The sequence below is a fragment of the Schistocerca nitens genome, chromosome 2 (assembly GCF_023898315.1).
Source record: "Schistocerca nitens isolate TAMUIC-IGC-003100 chromosome 2, iqSchNite1.1, whole genome shotgun sequence".
Lineage (NCBI taxonomy): Eukaryota > Metazoa > Arthropoda > Insecta > Orthoptera > Acrididae > Schistocerca > Schistocerca nitens.
In genome coordinates this window covers 920,709,908-920,731,687 of record NC_064615.1, presented here as the reverse complement: position 1 = coordinate 920,731,687, position 21,780 = coordinate 920,709,908, and the positions used below count along the sequence as shown (strand labels likewise).

Sequence of the window (21,780 nt, the reverse complement as noted above, 5' to 3'; positions counted from 1 at the left end):
GCAGACTGCTATATTTTGTTGCAACTATACTAAGCACAATTTAAAAACTTTCCGTACGTTTATTCAGTTTGTATTCCAGCTTGTAGTACCATTATATTTCTTAGTTTTTTTCTTATTGCTTACTTTACAGTATTTTTATCGGCTTCTCTACGTGAGCAGTCGTCATTATCTTTGCAGTGTTACCACCTACTGAGCGTGCTGTCGAACCGGCATTAAGAAAACGACACATGTTGCAAGAACTTGTAAATAGGTATGGACTTTGCCCACTGGAAGAAGGCGTCGGAGGATTACAGCACATAGTGGGTTGGTGCTCATGATCGTAGCGTTTTTGTTTTGCGTATTGATATTCTCGTTGCTATTGGCTTATTTAGTGATTGTCAGTTTTTATTTCTAGTTCACTGTTGCTAATTCAGTTTATATATTATTTTGTCATTTGGAGGTAGTGAATGGAGCTGTGGGCGCTAGAAAATCGAGTGCCACGTGAAGGAATTGGAATATTTCCAAGATACAGTTTTGTTCTCTTTGAGACCGGTGACAACAGCGGAGGCAGCCAGACACATTTGAGCCTGGCATGAGGATAATGTCATTGGACTGAGTACGGCAAGAACATGAAATTTCTCGTTTTAAGGACAATCGTTTCAACATTAGTGTCTCTGCACGTTAAGGAAGACCTTCAGAGTTTGATGAAGATCGTGTAAACCATGGATGGCCAACCTTATCGGCAGGGCGGGCCAAATTTTTGAGAGGCGATTTTCCCGCGGGCCGCATTATCAATTTTTGTCTTGTGAACCAAAACAAGCAAGAAGTATTAATGTATTTTGTAAATTATTATGCACTTTAATGAAATACAATGTTAGTGGGATGTCTGGCTCTGTTTGATTGAACTAAGTGAGTCACCGTTGATGTCAACTAAAGTTGTTGCTACACGCAATGAGTTTTCCAGATGAACATCAGTAACTCGTGTTCTCATTTGCCATCTGATGTAGTTCATCCAATTAAAAAGCTGTTCACACACGTGTTTCCAAATAATGAAATAATTTTTAAAGCATGTTTGTAGAACGCTTGATATTTCTTCTCATACAAATATGTTTTATAGAACTCTTCCAAACGAATCTGATTAAATTTATCTTTTAACTGTGCATCACATTGCATTTCGCAGAATCGCATTTGTAAATGTCCCGATAATGAGCTTGTCAACGGAGAATGGCGTAGCAAAAACAGAAAAAAGCAGACAACTTTTCTTAAAGTCTGTTTTCGAATTCGTATTTTAGGTCAGCTTTCAAAGAAACATACACTCCTGGAAATTGAAATAAGAACACCGTGAATTCATTGTCCCAGGAAGGGGAAACTTTATTGACACATTCCTGGGGTCAGATACATCACATGATCACACTGACAGAACCACAGGCACATAGACACAGGCAACAGAGCATGCACAATGTCGGCACTAGTACAGTGTATATCCACCTTTCGCAGCAATGCAGGCTGCTATTCTCCCATGGAGACGATCGTAGAGATGCTGGATGTAGTCCTGTGGAATGGCTTGCCATGCCATTTCCACCTGGCGCCTCAGTTGGACCAGCGTTCGTGCTGGACGTGCAGACCGCGTGAGACGACGCTTCATCCAGTCCCAAACATGCTCAATGGGGGACAGATCCGGAGATCTTGCTGGCCAGGGTAGTTGACTTACACCTTCTAGAGCACGTTGGGTGGCACGGGATACATGCGGACGTGCATTGTCCTGTTGGAACAGCAAGTTCCCTTGCCGGTCTAGGAATGGTAGAACGATGGGTTCGATGACTGTTTGGATGTACCGTGCACTATTCAGTGTCCCCTCGACGATCACCAGTGGTGTACGGCCAGTGTAGGAGATCGCTCCCCACACCATGATGCCGGGTGTTGGCCCTGTGTGCCTCGGTCGTATGCAGTCCTGATTGTGGCGCTCACCTGCATGGCGCCAAACACGCATACGACCATCATTGGCACCAGGGCAGAAGCGACTCTCATCGTTGAAGACGACACGTCTCCATTCGTCCCTCCATTCACGCCTGTCGCGACACCACTGGAGGCGGGCTACACGATGTTGGGGCGTGAGCGGAAGACGGCCTAACGGTGTGCAGGACCGTAGCCCAGCTTCATGGAGACGGTTGCGAATGGTCCTCGCCGATACCCCAGGAGCAACAGTGTCCCTAATTTGCTGGGAAGTGGCGGTGCGGTCCCCTACGGCACTGCGTAGGATCCTACGGTCTTGGCGTGCATCCGTGCGTCGCTGCGGTCCGGTCCCAGGTCGACGGGCACGTGCACCTTCCGCCGACCACTGGCGACAACATCGATGTACTGTGGAGACCTCACGCCCCACGTGTTGAGCAACTCGGCGGTACGTCCACCCGGCCTCCCGCATGCCCACTATACGCCCTCGCTCAAAGTCCGTCAACTGCACATACGGTTCACGTCCACGCTGTCGCGGCATGCTACCAGTGTTAAAGACTGCGATGGAGCTCCGTATGCCACGGCAAACTGGCTGACACTGACGGCGGCGGTGCACAAATGCTGCACAGCTAGCGCCATTCGACGGCCAACACCGCGGTTCCTGGTGTGTCCGCTGTGCCGTGCGTGTGATCATTGCTTGTACAGCCCTCTCGCAGTGTCCGGAGCAAGTATGGTGGGTCTGACACACCGGTGTCAATGTGTTCTTTTTTCCATTTCCAGGAGTGTATTTAATACCTGCCACCTGGGTGACGACCGAGTGCTTTGACAATATAGGAAAAGTGTGAAGTTTTTATTCGTAACTGTTGCTCCCAAAGCCGAAGTTTCATTTGGAATGCGGAAATAAGATTACGCACGACATTAATCAGCTGATCTTTTTTTGGGGCCGAGTATTAATATCATTCAAGTGGCTAATTTAAACCGAGCAAGAACGCAAAATCGGAAACCATTCCGTATTTTCGAACTGGAAGTCTTTCTGACTTGCTTTCAAAGAATGATTGTATTTCTTGCTTCAAATCATTCTTTTCAAAATTTTCGCACGGGTTAGCCATCTTACTTCTGCATAATACTAAATGTTATCATCTCTGAAAATGTTACCATACTGTGAATCCAAAGACTTCAGAAATTCTTGGAACTGACATTGATTCAATCCTTTCGAATTATCAAAGTTCATTGTTTTGACAACTACCTTCATGACATGGTCCATTTTGAGGGACTTGGCACATAAGTTCTCTTAATGAATAACGCAACGAAAGTTTAGCATCGACATATTGCCAACTCTGCGGGCCTCGTTTTCAATGAACTGAACTAAACCTCCATGTTTCCCAGCCATTGCTGGAGCACCATCCGTTGTTAGCCCCGGTAGGTTGTTAGTTTTAAAGAAAAGTCACTTAATGTCAATATAACTGCTTCCAGCAAATTTCGTGTCTTCGTGGTATCCTTAAGTGGATACAACGCCTCTAATTCTTTTTCTGTTTGATTAAAATGGGCATCAACACCTCTGACCACGACTTGGGCAGTATCCTCCATATCTGTGCATTCATCCAAAGATAGTGAATAAAATACGAGCTCAGATGCACTGGTTTTTTACATTGCCTTCAATTTGTCCTCCAATGTCTGGTAATAGTTTGACGAGACAGGGTTTTTTTTTGAGAAAAATCCTTTTCCTTTTCTGGACACACAATTTCAACGACGGTGTCTAAGTATTCTTAACCATTTCGACATCTGAATGTGGCTTTGACTTTCTTCCTGTATCAGAGCTACAGCACAGCTCGCTTTCACATAGCATGTTGACTCTGAATTCGCCCTTCTAAATACCTGCTGTTGAGCAGAAAGTTTTCTTTTTAAGTCGTTTACCTGGTCTTGTAGGAATTGTTCCTTGCACTTATCAAACTATACTGCGTGTTTAGTCTCGTAATGCCATTTGGTGTTATAATCTTTTGGAAACAGATTCATTGCCTATCAGACACATACGTATTGTTTAATGTTTCACAAAAAAAAAAAAATAGTTTACAGTCCACTTGTCTTGAAAAGTTCTCAACTCCTCTATAAATTTCCTCTTTTTAGGTTCTATTTGTTTACTTGTTGACGCCATACCAAGTTTACGTCTTGAACAGAAACGGACACTTTCTTCCAAAAGTCGGAAACTAACAGAGAGACCCCACAGTAATCGGAGTTCTGCAATTTTTTTATATATTGGTCCGTGGAATTCACAAAAAAATATCAGTTACTCAAAGTATTACTATGTAAGTCTCAAAAATCCCCTACGAACAGTTAAGTTCCCCGAAGTTGCTCAACACCGTAAAGGAAGTTGACTGTTTTGATGGGTTGCGTGGCTGCGTGCCCAGCTGCCACATGGGTGGTCTTCGATTCCAGTTGTGCTACATTTTTTAACAAAGGTTCATGTTCACCGGGCATTTCCGTTAAGCTAAGAGTACATAAAGATGGAAAAAAATTAATTTTAATTTTTTTTAAACAACCTTATATATAAAGGTAAGGTGATCAGGGATTTATAGCTGCAATGAAAACTGGATTAGGGATTTATATCTGGATTAGGGATTTATATCTGCAACGGAAACTGGAGTTTTGTGTGTGATACATAATTATAAACAAGGAGACGTGCATTTTTCATAAAAATTATGATTAAATATATGTTAATTAGCATATATTTATATGACGTAGGTATTCGAACTGAACGGAAAAAACTGAAAAAGTAATTACCGAAACTAGACTCGAACCAGCAATCCAGCAATTACTAGTCGCGAGCGCTGTTTTTGTTTATTCTTTATGTATTTCTCGCTCACGGAAATGCTTGTAGAGCATGCGACTATGTTTAAAAATATTCATCAACTATGTTTGAAAATACCAATCATCTGGGAATCGAACCCTGGCCCTCCGTATGGCGGGTTAGCATCGTACCACGGAACTACGCTGTTGGTAGCGACGTGGGTGAACCCATTTGAATAATACAGGCACGTGGGAAAGTTCATAGTCTGTTCTCTCCAGGCTTTCTGAGGGTAGTATTCAACATCCGTAGGAAATTGTTTTAGTTCTGAACCTCTTGTGTCATAAATATAAAAAATTAGCAGAAAGACTGAGTGAAGTGATGCTACTCCACGATAATTCCCGCCTACATTCTGCCAGACTGAAAAAAACATTATAGACGAACTGAGTTGGGAAGTTATTCCGCACCCACCTTATGCACCTGATCTCGCGCCCTCAGATTTTCACCTTTTCCGCTCTCTGTCGAACAACCTTCAAGGAACATCCTTTCCAGATAAAATGCGCTCCGAATATGGCTCGACTAATTCTTCGCCTCCAAATCACGTGATTTTGACAGTTTCGGAATCGAAAAATTATCTCAGCGTTGGCAAACTACTGTGAATACTGCAGGAGAATATATTGTTGTGACTAAAGGCCTTATTATGTGTATCTGTTGTGTTTCTTAAGCATATGCACCAACCCAATTATAGATATGGCAACCGCAAGACAACAGTGCTGCTCTTCGTTTTTCGCTGCTGGGGTGGTGGTTATTTCTTGCATTTTGCAAGGAGGTTAGAATTTATTATAACAGTCTCGGTTTTTTGCTAACCTAGTTATCACATACAATCAAGTCGAATATCATAGTTGACAAATTTTGGAGTGCTTTATCTAATGGTCTTCTTCTGCACCGACCGAAATAGCGCAGTAGTTAACATACTGGACTGGTATTCGGGAGGACGACGGTTCAAACTCGCACCCGGCCCCCCTGATTATGTTTTCCGTGGTCTCTCTAAATTAGGGACACTGTTGCTCCTGGGGTATCGGCGAGGACCATTCGCAACCGTCTCCATGAAGCTGGGCTACGGTCCCGCACACCGTTAGGCCGTCTTCCGCTCACGCCCCAACATCATACAGCCCGCCTCCAGTGGTGTCGCGACAGGCGTGAATGGAGGGACGAATGGAGACGTGTCGTCTTCAGCGATGAGAGTCGCTTCTGCCTTGGTGCCAAGGGATGGTCGTATGCGTGTTTGGCGCCGTGGAGGTGAGCGCCACAATCAGGACTGCATACGACCGAGGCACACAGGGCCAACACCCGGCATCATGGTGTGGGGAGCGATCTCCTACACTGGCCGTACACCACTGGTGATCGTCGAGGGGACACTGAATAGTGCACGGTACATCCAAACCGTCATCGAACCCATCGTTCTACCATTCCTAGACCGGCAAAGGAACTTGCTGTTCCAACAGGAAATGCACGTCCGCATGTATCCCGTGCCACCCAACGTGCTCTAGAAGGTGCAAGTCAACTACCCTGGCCAGCAAGATCTCCGGATCTGTCCCCCATTGAGCATGTTTGGGACTGGATGAAGCGTCGTCTCACGCGGTCTGCACGTCCAGCACGAACGCTGGTCCAACTGAGGCGCCAGGTGGAAATGGCATGGCAAGCCGTTCCACAGGACTACATCCAGCATCTCTACGATCGTCTCCATGGGAGAATAGCAGCCTGCATTGCTGCGAAAGGTGGATATACACTGTACTAGTGCCGACATTGTGCATGCTCTGTTGCCTGTGTCTATGTGCCTGTGGTTCTGTCAGTGTGATCATGTGATGTATCTGACCCCAGGAATGTGTCAATAAAGTTTCCCCTTCCTGGGACAATGAATTCACGGTGTTCTTATTTCAATTTCCAGGAGTGTAGTAGTGTGTATGTGACGCTAAATTGTATTGAATCAATACCGTAAGATGGGTCGACGTGGTGACGTGACAATGGCAGAAAGGAGGTATCGTGTCTGGACGTTTCCACGACCAATCCGTTTCGAAGATGCTCGATTTCTTGGTGTATCAATGCGGACTGTTCAATGTGTCTACAAGAAATGATGTAGTGCTCCTGAACTGATAAAAAGAGCCAGATCTTTCTAATGAATGATTGAACGGCGATTAGGAAGAAAGTAGCGGTTGCTCGTCTGATCAGAAATGTCTCTGGTGACATTAGTGAACGGAACGAAGATTCTACGTCAGGCTGCTGCAAGACTGTCCCACGTTACATGCTGAAGGAAACGTTTTCCAACCTATAAAAAAATGCGCTATTGACCATGTTCGCGAGCATTACATGTTGAAGGAAACGTTTTCCAAGCTGTAAAATATATATATATATATATATATATATATATATATATATATATATATATATATATATATATGCGCTATAGACCATGTGCACAGACCCTGTGATCTAGGGGTAGCGTCTTTTATTCATAATCAAAACGTCTTCTGCCCCGCGTTCGAATACCGCCGCTGCTTGAATTTTGATTAATAATCAGCATTCGCTGCCGAAGACTTCCGGCGTAAGAAGTCACCCTCATTCTGCCAACAGCCTTGTCAAAAATGGCGGAGGAGCGGACGGAGGTTCGGGGCATTCTCTTGTCCTACGGGTGGGAAACTGCCCCTAAAGGCGGAAGAATCAGCAATGATCAACGGCATGAGCCTGCAGAAGGCAATGGACACCATTGCATTAATGACACGTAACGTATATCCACAGGACAAGTGGCCTGTAATTAAAAAAAGTGTCATAATGACGTCTCCATTGGCAAAAGATTCCGGAATAGTCCCCCATTCGCATATCCGGGAGGGGACTGCAAAGTGGGAGGTGCCCATGAGGAAAAGATTGAATAACAAAAGAAACGATAATGTTCTACGAGCCGGGGCGTGGAATGTCAGAAATTTGAATGTGTTAGGGAAACTAGAAAATCTGAAAAAAGGAAATACAAAGGCTCAGTCTAGATATAGCAGGGGTCAGTGAAGTGAAATGGAAAGAAGACAAGGATTTCTGGTCAGATGAGTCTAGGTTAATATCAACAGCATCAGAAAATGGTACAACAGGAGTAGGATTAGTAATGAGTGGGAAGGTAGGGAAGAAAATGTGTTACTGTGAACAGTACAGTGATAGGGTTGTTATTACCAGAATCGCCAGGAAACCAACACCGACAAAAATAGTTGAGGTATACATCCCGACGTCGCAATCTGAAGATGAAAGGAAAGTATATGAGGATTCTGAAGGGGTAATACAGTACGTAAAGGGAGATGAAAATCTAGCAGTGATGGGGACTGGAATGCAGTTTTAAGGGAAGAAGTAGAAGAAATGGTGACAGGAGAACATGGGCTTGGGACAGGGAATGAGAGAGGAGAGAGACTAATTGAGTTCGGTAATAGCGAATACTCTGTTCAAGAATCACAAGAGGAGGAGGTGTACTTGGAAAAATCCAGGTGACACGATAAGATTTCAATTAGATTACATCATGGTGAGACAGAGATTCCGAAATCAAATATTGGATTGTAAGGCGTACCGAGGAGCAGACTCAGATGGCAATGTAGTAGTCACGAAGAGTAGGCTTAAGTTAACAGTTTACGCAGGAAGAATCAATACGCAAAGAAGTGGGACACAGAAGTACTGAGGAACGACGAGATACGCTTGAAGTTCTCTAAGGCTATAGATACAGCTATAAGGAACAGCTCAGGATGCAGTATAGTTGAAGAGGAATGAACATCTCTAAAAAGGGCAAGTCGGAAACAAAAACACGATTACAAAGAACTGCGAACAAACTATGGGTAACAAAAGAAATACGTCAGTTAGTCGATGAAAGTACAAAAATGTAAGTACAAAAAGGTAAATTCAGGAATACAGAAATAAAAGTCGCTGAGGAATGAAATAATTAAGAAGTGTAGGAAAGCTAAGATGAAATGGCTGCGTGAAAAATGTGAAGAAATCTGAAAAGAAATAATTACCGGAAGGACAGACTCAAAAAAGAAATGTATGCTTCTATATTTACCAAAAGCCAACCACGACAGATATTGTCATACACAGGCAATCATGTCACCCAATGAAATATAAATCCGCAGCATTCCGAGCCATGATAAACCGCATGTATGAAGTGCCCCTTACCAGAGAAGCTCAAGTGGCTGAATATGAGGTTATACGGTATATTGCGTATCAAAACGGTTACGATCCAGAATTCGTTAACGCAGTTAATAGAAGTATATTGAAAAAGAGAAATCTTCCGTCCCATAGTGGATCAGAGGTAGATTTTATAACGCTTAAACCAGCAGACAAAGGAAAGATCTATTTTTTGTAGAATCATATCTGGGTGCAATATCCAAAAAAATGGCAGACATATGAAGTCCAAAAACATTATTTCAGCGTATTTTACATTTTCAGATCTAGGTAGAAGACTCAGGCACAAGGAAAATGCTGTGGTGAATAAATATAATGAAGCAGGTGTATACTGCGTTGCATGCAGTGATGGCCCTAAGAAATACATAGGACCAACCGGTAGGTCTTTTCGAATAAGATTTCAGAAACACCTTAACTTAAATAATCCCCACTCTGCTTTAACAGCGCACTTACTCGAAGTACTTCAGAAAATTTAAAATACTTCACAAAAAAGAAAAAAGGCCATATGTTGAATATATTAGATTAAGTGGAAATACAACGCACAGTTCACGTTGAATAGCCAGTTGGAATTGAAGCACCATGGCATTCTGGCTAATTTTGATTGTTCGTGTGATTAGATGCTAGTAGGTAATAAAATTCTGTACTGTTCTCGCATTTAAAGGTAACGACCCAGCGCTCCTAGTCAAAGTATGTGACGTCACACTGTCCACATGGATAGCTTCCGTTCCGCCAGCCAACTAGTCTCTGTCGTTCGTGCGGGCCGCTTTTGCCATGCCCTGCACTGATCTGCCCTGCTGTCATACTAGTAAGACACTGCCACCTTGTTCCGTCCACATTATAATTTGCGTGTGCTGCGACTAATCATGTTAGCAGTTAAAATTCTTTACCGCCAGTCCGGCCTCTTTTTTTGTAAAAAAAAATATCGTCTGCTCACTATAAAATATTTTCTTCTTTCTTTTTAGATGCAGGCAATTTTAAAGAATGGGGCACTACTTCTTTATCTTTCGCTCGCCATAATATTGACTATATTCTCTGAATATTTACTTCTGACTAGGAGCATGGGTATGCCCATGGTCCTTTAACACTATGAGTATATTTTAAACATTCCTCATTTCAATATCCGCAAAAAGTGGTGACACTGCATTTCGCTTTTTACCACGTAGGTTGACCTAATGATGCGGTTTAAAGCCACGAAACCGGTTGAGTTTTAATAAACAACAATTTTACCTGATGTGAGAGGAGTTCTTTCTAACATCATGTTATTCCAGTGAATGATAAGTTCCGATCTGATCTCTGAAAATCTAGAAATATGTACTACTCGCAACCCTTTAACAGGGCGTAAAAATAATCTTCGTAAATATTCTAACTGATAGAGACCAAACACGACTGTCACGCCTAGTGAGCGTCATTCATTTTCCAACCCGGGAGGAATTGCTCGTGTCAGTTAATGCAGGTCCATCTCAACCTACTTTCGAGAGAACATTCCGAATGGAACTGCATACAATGTGCATTTGGAGTTGGGAGTCTCGCAAAAGGCGACGATTTTTGATGTTGCCTCTTTAGAAGTGACAGAAGGCTTCTATTGCACCGATGTCCCAATGAGGCGTTTAACCCCGTAGTTTGTGAAGAGTCCAGTTTAGGGCGGATTGGTTCTGTAACGTGCTGTGAGTGGTTTTCGTCCGAGAACTTGCTTATCATCATTCAAGTTACTGTAAACATGAACAGAAATTTTTATTTCAACTTTCTCTTGACCAATGCTTCCCTTTCTTCTTCAACTTCATGATGAGTACGCTGTCTTCCAAGACGACAACAGTCGTCTTCACAGGGCTGCAAAAACTTATGTTCCTGTTCTGAGGAACACTCAGGCTATCTGTCGCACCTCGACTGGCTGGTTGACTATCCCTATTTTAATCCCATATAAAGTGTCTGGGCCTGATTGGAACAAGGGAAGGAAACATAGCAGTCAACATCCCGCTGTTTGATAGCTTTGCGGGATCCAGTCTGAGTGGCTTCAACTGTATACAGCGCACCTGAACAGTATTACGGACTCTCCTCCACACCGAGTTTGATACCTTAATCAAAGCTAGAAGCTGGTTTCCACTACATTAACACTTTGTCCTGGGGACGAATAACAGTTTGCCCAGTGTGCTTACACTTGACTCCTCAAAAAACCATGTCTGATAACGTCGTACTATGCGTCGTAGACAACCCGAGTACTCCAGTCAGTGTACGTGGTGAAGAAGTGGTAGATCGCTCTGAAGAGCAAGAATGTTCTGCAGCCGGCCGGTCGGAGTGGCCGAACGGTTCTAAGCGCTACAGTCTGGAACCGCGCGACCGCTACGGTCGCAAGTTCGAATCCTGCCTCGAGCATGGATGTGTGTGACTTCCTTTGGTTGGTTAGGTTTAAGTAGTTCTAAGTTCTAGGCGACTGATGACCACAGCAGTTAAGTCCCATAGTGTTCAGAGCCATTTTTGTTCTGCAGCCTGGGTGACAGCACGAAGCTGAAAGCTGTAGTCAGATAATTATAGTACCTAGACATCCTAGGTATGTTATCGCGACATTTACTGTACAGTATATTTACGCCGTTGAGGACCGCACACACGAGCCATAAAACGCCTGCGTTTAAAACGGTTTGTTTCGACTGCGTCAGACAAGAACGATTTGCCTAGCAATTTCAACCAGTATTTCGAACGACACTTCGTCGTTAACCTCTGCAATCAAAATAATGTGCTACGTTTGGTAGCAGTGGCAGTTGATGTACGCTTGTCCGCTAACACTTGCGGAAACTAAATTAACAAGTGACAGAACTATAATTTATTCAAAAATGGCTCTGAGCACTATGCGACTTAACTTCTGAGGTCATCAGTCGCTTAGAACTTAGAGCTAATTAAACCTAACTAACCTAAGGACATCACACACATCCCTGCCCGAGGCAGGATTCGAACCTGCTACCGTAGCGGTCGCTCGGCTCCAGACTGTAGCGCCTAACCCCGCGCGGCCACTCCGGCCAGCCTATAATTTATTAATCTTGTTTTTGAATACTTTTCTTGGAAACTGTAGGCTGTGTTACAGAATAAATTACATTTTTCGTTGACGCTAAATTTGTTGTACACATCTTTTAGTCTGTTTCACAAATACATGTTAAAACCTTCGATTTCTGTTACATTTATTAGTCTTGTAGTTCATGATTTCAATTGGCGGCAGGAAAATCAACAATTTACGTTTCGCTGATGATCCTACACTCGTAGCAGGAAGTGAGTAAGAACTCGGTAATTTGTTCTCAAGAGTGAAAGATTTTAGTCTAAACGTTGGCCTAGGGATTAACATGAAAAAAAAAAACTAATGGTTATAAATCGCCAAGGCAACGATGAGAGCCAATTTAGAGGATGCTTAAGGAATTCGGAGATAGTGAGTGATTATGTATATCTAGGCTCTCTGATCAATTGCACAGGAAAGTGTGATAAAGAGATAAGACGACGAATCATTATTGGCCGAGCCGCAATGGTCAAACTCACTAAGATATGGCAGAATCGGGCAATATCCAAGACAACGAAGATGCGCTTGGTAGAAGCATTGGTGTTTCCTGTATTCTTATACGGATGCTAGACCTGGACCGTGAAAGGTAGTGATAGAATTTATGCCTTCGACATGTGGTGATGGCGGAGAATGCTACGTGTACCGTGGACACAAAAAAGAACAAATGTTTCAATAATAGAAGACCTTAAAATCACAAGAAGGTTATCTTCTCGTGTCAGTCAAAGATACCTTCAGTTCCTTGGGCAAATCTTGAGAAGGAAAGGGGATAATTTAGAGAAGACCATTGTGCAGGGAAAAACTGACGACAGAAGATCACGTGGAAGAGCAGCAAACAGATGGTTGTATCAAGCGAAGAAGATTAGCAGCCTGCCTCTTCACATCGTACTAAGAATGCTCGAAGATCGCTGTGAATGGAGACATCTATCTGAAGTTTCAACTAAGTAAGAATGAGTGCGGAAATGAGGTCACGACACTCAACAATGAGTAAAACGACTAATGAGAGATGAGTTCATGTAAAAGTATAGCTCCGTAGATGATGAAGAGATTGAAGAAATGTATGATGAGATAAACGAAATTATTCAGGTACTTACAGGAGACTAGAATTTAATTGGGATGTGGGAATGACTCTGACAGTACGAAAAGAAGGAGAAGGAAAAAAGTAAGTGAATATGAACAGGGGGAAAGGAATGAAAGAGGAAGCCGCCTGGTAGAATATTGTACAGAGAAAAATTTAATCAACAATGACACTTGCTTTAAGAACCGTTAAAGAAGGTTGTATACGAGTACGTGGAAGAGACGTGGAGACACTGGAAGGTTTCTATTTTATTGTCTAATAGTAAGAGATTTCGGAACCAGATTTTAATTGAAGACATTTCCAGGGGCAGATGTGTACTGCGATCACAATGTATTGGTTATGAACCGCAGTTTAAAACTGATGAAATTGAAGAATGTTAGGAAATTAAGAGTACGCACTTGGATAAGTTGAGAGAACAAGAGGCTGAAGAGAGTGTCAAGGGAGCATTAGGCAAGGTTTGACTAGAACAGGGTAAAAGTATACAGTAGAAGACGAATAGGTAACTTTGGGAGTTGAAATAGTGAAAGCAGCACAGGATCAAATAGGTAAAAAGACAAGGTCTAGTAGAAAGCCTTGGGTAACGCAGGAGATGTTGAATTTAATTGATTAAACGATAAATTATAAAAATGCAACAAATGAAGCAGGAGAAAGGGAATACAAACGTCTAAAAATTGGGGTTGATAGGAAGTGCAAAATGGCTAACTGGTAAGGGCTAGAGGACGAATACATGTTTCACCAGGGGAAAGACAGATACCGCTACAGAAAAATTAAAGAGAATTCTGGAGAAAAGAGAAGCAGCTGTGTGATTATCAAGCGCCCAGATGGAAAACCAGCCCTAAGCAAAGAAGGGAAAGCTGAAAGGTGGAAGGAGCAGATGGAGCGTCTATAAAAGGGAGATGAACTTGAAGGCAGTATTATAGAAATGGGAGAAGTTATAGATGAAAGCAAAATGGGGGAGAGCCAACCATGACAAAACCCTCCCGTCAGGCGTGCAAGCTGCATGATACAGGCAAAATACCGTCAGACTACAAGAAGAATATAGTAATTCCACTTCCAAAGAAAGCAGGTGCCGACATTTATCAATATTACCAAACTATGTAATGGTTACAAAATGCTAACACTAATTCTTTACAGAAGAATGGAAAAACTGGTAGAAGCCACGTCGGAGAAGATCAGTTAGGATTACGGATAAATGTAGGAACACTCGAGGCAATGCTGACACTACAACGTATCGTAGAAGACAGGTTCAGGAAAGGCAAACGTACGTTTATACCATTTGTAGACTTAGAGAAAGGTTTTGACAATGTAGACTGGAATATTCTATGAAATTCCAAAGGTAGCAGGGATAAAACACAGGGAGCGAAAGGCTATTTACAACCAGTACAGAAACCAGACCGGGGTTACAAGAGTCAAGGGCCATGAAACAGAAGCAGTGGTTGAGGATGGAGTGAGACAGGGTTGTTGCCTATCCCCGATGTTATTCAGTGCACTGAACAAGAAGTAAAGGAAACCAAAGAATTAAAGTTCAGGGAGAAGAAATAAAAACTTCGATGTTTGCAGATGACATTGTAATTTTGCCAGGGACAACAAAGGACTTGAAAGAGCAGTTGAATGGAATGGACAGGGTCTTGAAATGAGGATATAAGATGAACATCAACAAAGCCAAATTAGGATAATGGAATGTAGTTGAATTAAATCGGGTGATTCTGAGGGAATTAGGAACGAGACATTTAAAGCAGTAGATGAATTTTGCTACTTAGGCAGCAAAATAACTGATGATGGCTGAAGTAGAGAGGGTATAAAATATAGACGGACTATGGCAACAAAGCGATTCTGAGGAGGAGAAATTTGTTAATATCGAATATAGGTATAAATGTTAGGAAGCCTTTTCTGAAACTGAAGCGAAACATGGCGATAAACAGTTAAGACGAGAAGAGTATAGAAGCTTTTGAAATTTTGGGTTATATAAGAATGCTGAAGATAGGATAGGTAGATCACGTAACTAATTAGGAGGTACTGAATAAAGAGGGGGAGAACAGAAATTTGATGCAGAACCTGACTAGAAGAAGGGATCGGTTGATAGGACGCATTCAGACACATCGAGGAATCACCAATTTACTATTGGTCTGAAGTGTGGGGGGTTAAAATTCGTAGAGGGAGACCAAGAGATGAATCCAGTAAGCAGATCCAGAAAGATGTAATCTGCGGTAGGTGTTCGGAGATGAAGAGGCTTGGATAGGACTGGAGAGCTGCATCAAACCAGTCTTCGGACTGAAGACCACAAGAACAACAATGGCTTTGGAATCTCATGTATCTCTGCAAATGTTATCAGTATCACAACTACTGGTATGCTTAACTCTTATTGTAATTTAAATATGGTAGAATTAGATCATTCGACAATAGGCTTAACTAGAACATATGTGCCGTAACCATTTAAATTCAGAATCATTGTACACTCATCTACATCTACATCTACGTGATTACTCTGCTATTCCCAATAAAGTGCCTGGCAAAGGGTTCAATGAACCACCATCAAGCTGTTACTCTACCGTTCCACTCTCGAATAGCACGCGGGAAAAACGAGCACTCAAATTTTTCTGTGCGAGTCCTGATCTCTCTTATTTTATAGTGATTATCATTTATCGCTATGTATGTGGGTGCCAACACAATGTTTTCTCAATCAGAGGAGAAAACTGGAGATTGAAATTTCATGAGAAGATCCCGTCGCAACAAAAAACGCCTTTGTTTTAATGATTGTTACTCCAGTTCACGTATCATGTCTTTGGCACTATCTCCCGTATTTCGCGATAATGCAAAACTAGCCGCCCTTTGAACTTTTTCGATGCCATCCGTCAGTCCCATCTGATGTGGATCCCACACCGCACAGCAATACTCCAGAATAGGGCGGACAAGCGTGGTGTAAGCAGTCTCTTTAGTAAACCTGTTGCACCTTCTAAGTGTTCTGCCAATGAATCGCAGTCTTTGGTTTGCTTGACCCACAACATTGTCTATGTGATCGTTCCAATTTAGGGTATTTGTAATCGTAATCCCTAAGTATTTAGTTGAATTTACAGCCTTCAGATTTGTGTGACCCATCGCATAATCGAAATTTCTTCACACTTTTCGTTATTCAGGGTCAACTGCCACTTTTCTCACCATACAGATATCTTATATAAATCATTTTGCAATTCGTTTTGGTCATCTGATGACTTTACAAGACGGTAAATGACAGCACCATCTGCAAACAATCTAAGACGACTACTCAGGTTGCCTACTATGTCGTTAATATAGATCAGGAACAACAGAGGGCCTATAACGCTTCCTTGGGGAACGCCGGATATTACTTTTGTTTTACTCGATGACTTTCCGTCTATTACTACGAACTGTGACCTTTCTGACAGGAAATCACGAATCCAGTCGCACAACTGAGGCGATATTCCATAGGCACACAGTTTAGTTAGAAGACGCCTGTGAGGAACGGTGTCGAAAGCCTTCTGGAAATCTAAAAATATGGAATCAATTTGACATCCCCTGTCGATAGCACTCTTTACTTCATGAGTATGAAGAGCTAGTTGTGTTTCGGAAGAACGGTATTTTCTGAACCCTTGCTGACTATGTGTCAATAAATCGTTTTCTTCGAGGTACTTCATAACGTCCGAACACAGTGTATGTTCCAAAACCCTACTGCAAATCGACGTTAGTGATATGGGCCTGTAATTCAACGGATTACTCCTACTTTCCTTTTTGGGTATGCGTGTGACTTGAGCAATTTTCCAGTCTTTAGGTAGATCTTTCTGTGAGCGAGCGGTTATATATAATTGCTTAATATGTAGCTTTGTATCAGCATACTGTGAGGGTAACGTGACTGGTATACAATCTGGACCGGAAGCCTTGCCTTTATTAAGTGATTTAAGCTGCTTTGCGACACCAAGGATATCTACTTCTGTGTTTCTCTTCTTGGAAGTTGTTATCAATACGAACTCCAATGTAGAAGTTAAAAACTTCAGAAATTATGCCGTTTCCACAGAACAGGAACTGGCGGGAAAGATGGTGACATCAGAAGTACCCTCTGCCACACACCTTAAGGTGTCGGGTGGAGTGAGGGTGTACCAAAGTTTCTTGTGTTGCGCAAGCTTTAAAACACTGATCACATTAAAATCTGAGGATGTCAACTGTGGTGAAGCGGACTTCTTTTGACTGTGAGTGTTTGGTAAACAGTAAATGTGGTTTATGAACAGAATGCGCGCTGTCTGCTCTCCATCACAACTGCTTCTGATATTTAATGTTTTTCGCCAGTGTATCGCCAGAGATTCGTCTCACATGAGGAAGACGGAAAATTCATTCCTATATCCGCTACCAGCAGCTGTCTTAAAAATGTTCAATGTGTGTGAAATCTTATGGGACTTAACTGCTAAGGTCATCAGTCCCTATGCTTACACACTACTTAACCTAAATTATCCTAAGGACAAACACACACACCCATGCCCGAGGGAGGACTCCGCCGGGATCAGCCGCACAGTTCATGACTGCAGCGCCTAAGACCGTTCGGCTAATCCCGCACGGCAGCTGTCTTAATATTCCGTAGTTGTTCTTTCATCGTTGCCAAGACAACCAAGAACGATATTTCATCAAGCACTTAAACAAAATGGTGGCCCACTGGTTTCTGCTCAATTTCTGATATTACGTCAGGTTATAGTCAAGTAATTGAAATATGTATCTTTCATACACATACAATTTAAAACATATTCCGTTCTTCCACATACAATTTAAAACAGAATCCGTTTTTTAAAACAGAAAACACCGTTCCGTAAGTGCATCATGGCAAAGCATTCCAAAAGCAAAGATACACTTCAAACTTTTAGCATTTCTCATAATTTAAAGACTTAAATAACGAGTGGTTATAATTGCAGTGCAGCTACCCATTCAGGTCCAGTGTGGGATGTAATTATCATACGACAGCGAAACTTTGTAGATATATCAACGCGTTAATGCGGAACCGATTTACACTGGAAAAAAAGTTAGTTCCAGTTTTGGCCACCGCCATGCAAATCTGGCACTATGATTGCGAGAAAGACGTATAGTAATGTTTCAGTATGTAATAGATTAGAACAAGGGAGGAAGGCATAACGCTGATTTTATTGTTAACCGCCGCTTACACAAGTTGTTCAATATGCGCACCAGAGACGTCGACGAGAAGCTGCATCCGTAAAACGACGTGATCAACACTTGCTCGCAAGAGTTCTGGTGGAATCTGAGCAATGTGTTTCTGTATGCTGGCCTTCAGATCAGATGGTAAATGCGTTCTTTTAGGTATCGTCAGAGCCAAAAGTCACATGATTTAGATCAGGTGATCCTGGAGGTCATTCATCTGGTAAACCTTTGGAGATAACACATTCGTGGAAGGCTGCGTCACCAGATCTTTTACTGGGCGAGCGACATGAAGTGCTTCCCCAGCTTGCGTGAAAACAGTGTTTTCCACACAATTGCACTCTTCCAAAGCAGGCATCACATTCTGTACGAGGCGGTCTCGATAATGTGAGGACGTCACGGTACACCCGACAGGCCATCTAGGCCGTCTCTAAAAGAAGAACGGACCGAGAATAAAGGCGCTTGTGAATCCACACCACACAGTCACATATGGCGTATGCAATGGCTCTTTGTACGCAACGGCGCATGTTTAACAGAACCGCAAATTCAGCAGCTATGTTTATTCACTGCATCCTGTAGCGTAAAATGTGCCTCGTCACTTAATAGAATATTACCCGTCCACATGTCATCCACTTCGACCCGTGTCAGGAACCGAAGAACAATTAAAGAACGCTGTTGCGGCTCGCGTTTCAGATGCTGCACCGTCTGGATCATGCGCAGGTACCAGTCTAAAACAGACTGCGAACTTTCCGTGCTGTTGACCATAGGATGGACTGTTGTCGTTCCACTGCTCGAGCACTGGCACTACGCGGTTCTCGTTCTGAATGGTCAGTTAGAGCAATCGCAATAAATTCCACTGGAATAGGACGCCTTCCTATTCCGGATGCCGCGCGGGATTAGCTGAGCGGTCTTGGGCGCTGCAGTCATGGACTGTGCGGCTGGTCCCGACGGAGGTTCGAGCCCTCCCTCGGGCATGAGTGTGCGTGTTTGCCCTTAGGATAATTTAGGTTAAGCAGTGTGTAAGCTTAGGGACTGATGACCTTAGCAATTACGTCCCATAAGATTTCACACACATCTGAACATATTCCGGATGCCACACCAAGCTCACGCGTTGTTTTCGAATTTCATTATCATCTTCTTTAAACCAATTAATGGCGTCTGGCCGCTCCTCAGACTTTTCGGACGGCGTTACTCCCTCAGTGCAGCTCTGTAGTTGCTGCCGTTCACATACTGACAGCTCAGTCTCTCTTCGCGATAGCCATACTATTCACTCACGTTATAACTTATCAAATGACAGGGTGGATGTCATACCGTCATACGAACAGTGTACAGCGGCAGAGTTGCACCTGGAGGCCACAAACAGAACTAATTTGTTTTCCAACGTAAATCGGTTCCGCATTAATGCATCAGCATATCTACCAAGTTTCACTAACATACGATAATTACAGTCCGCACTGCAGTAGCTGTGCTTGAATTATAAGCACACGGTATGTAACCAGTTGATTAAAATTTTCACAACAGGCACAACAGAAGCAAACTATTTCATAGGCGCATATGATAGTATGCATAATTGAATGATTATTACTTAATTTTAGAAACTTTTCACATGGGTTTTTCACAAGATATATACATTATATGCAACACATCACTTGTTAACTCGTGTAACAAACTTTGTTATGCAGCAGCCAAGAAGAGACTGAACATAATTTTAAAAACATCCATTATTCAATCACTTAGTTTATTGTCAGCTCATAATCGCCATAGGAGATGTGGTGCAGCTGCAAGTTTCTTATTGCTGTCGATGGCCGTCGGCTATATGCGTGTCGAATGTCTCTGTCTCCCGCTGCTCGTCTCTATGTAGATATCCTCCTTCCTCCCCTCTATATGATTTCATTTCCCCCTACTCTGTCCATCTACTCCTCCTCCTCCATCCGGTCTTCACCCTACTTATGTTATTGCAAATTCATTCCGCAATAGTACCCCATCGTAAGCTGATAAGCCATCGATACAACTTTTCTGTTTTCTGTGAAAACCGACTGCGATGAAGGAAACAAAACAGCACATTAGTGTGCATATAATTTTTCTTTAAAAATCTATGTTATAAGAAAGAATATGTATGCAAGAAATAATTTTCTCTAATGATATATGCACCCTACTATCGTTCTTAAAACTGACTGCGAGAAGGAAAACAGAACCTCACGTTTTCACAGCAGAGCAAAACACAGCGGTTTCTTCCTCGCAGTTGGTTTCAACAGAAAACCTGTACATTGTTGTTTAAGAAAATATGTAGCTTATGTCCGTACGAATGTTTATTACAGATGGAATGACGAACGATGGCGGTCGAGTACAGGCTTGCTCTGTCCACCTACGTCACGCATTCTCCGATAGCCAATGAGCGCGCAGTAGCGTTCTGAGCGCTTTACTGTGAATGTCATATAGCCAGTGTGAGCATAAAACGTAATCGTAGCGAGTTATTTAGTGAATTTTCGTTCCATTTGTTGCGAGGTGTCATCGCTGATGGTGGTGGTAAGCGACAAATTCTATATAAGCAAGCAAAAGACACAATTTGCATGATACAAGCTTTCTTCGACCGCAGAGCACGTGTAATCGCGTACCGCAACTGTCGCTTGGAACCGGCAACAGTAAATTCCCCGTCCGTGTCTCGACCTGCTCGAACTGCCATCTTTTGTGAATCGTGTACTATAGCGTCCTGTAAAAATTTGAAGTAAATTTGTCAAGAATTTTTCGAGTGTTTGCTAACAATGGTTTCCTATTACGTATTGTTTATACATTTACATTTTAAATTTATTAAAAGTACATAACGTATGTCCATCATAAGCTTATTAATTTGTAAAAATTTGAAGTTGATTGTACAAGAACTTCCGAGATTTTTGGTAACAACGTTTCCCTTTTTTATATTAAATACGTTTTGATATGGCGCTCCAGTAGGTATATAAAACACGATCGTGTTCGAATGCAGCGTTGTGTCAAAATTTCAAAATAATCGGAGAAGAACTTTCGGAGATACGAGGGTCATTCAATAATTAAAGAGACAAATTGGTCTGGAGAAAAAAAGCGTTTATTTTCACAAAACAATACTCTTTCTACTTTTCAACATAGTCCCCTCGAACATTTATGCACTTTTATTCTGGCTGCAAAGAACTCTTTATCTTGTGTTTGAACCAATTTACCACAAACTTTTTCGCATCCTCGTTGTCCTGGAACCTCTTCCCACGTAATGCCTTTCCAGTGCACCAAACAAATGGATATCACTAGGTGCTAAATCGGGGTTGTAAGGGGGATGAGGCAGTACTTCCCAGCCCATTCTGTCGATGGTTTCACGTAGTTGAGCAATATGAGGACGTGCTTTGACTTGCTGGAGAATCACACCTCTGATATCCACGACGTCTCTCTCTCATGGCTGGCTTCACCTTGTTTAAAAGCAAAACAAAGTAATATTGGCTGTTCATCGTATGCTGGTCTTCGACATAATCACAAAAAACTGGACCTTCAGCAACCCAAAACACCGCCAACGTGACTTTTCCTGCTGATGCTTGGGTTTTGAATTTTTTTCCTGACAGGTGAGTTGGTGTGCGTCCACTC

At 42.5% G+C, this 21,780-nt stretch overlaps 1 protein-coding gene across 2 annotated transcripts in view; it reads left to right on the top strand.

The window, feature by feature from the left end:
- LOC126237240 (lactosylceramide 4-alpha-galactosyltransferase-like) overlaps positions 1–21,780 on the top strand; it is a 543,469-nt gene that overhangs the window by 68,796 nt on the left and 452,893 nt on the right. The window contains exon 1 of one of the 2 annotated variants that reach the window (XM_049947143.1): positions 20,615–20,703. The exons of the other annotated variant lie outside the window; for it this stretch is intronic. Coding sequence (XP_049803100.1) covers positions 20,695–20,703 — 9 coding nt within the window. The 5' untranslated portion in view covers positions 20,615–20,694. Of the gene's footprint in view, positions 1–20,614; positions 20,704–21,780 lie in introns of those variants that run through there. 2 annotated transcript variants of the gene reach the window in all.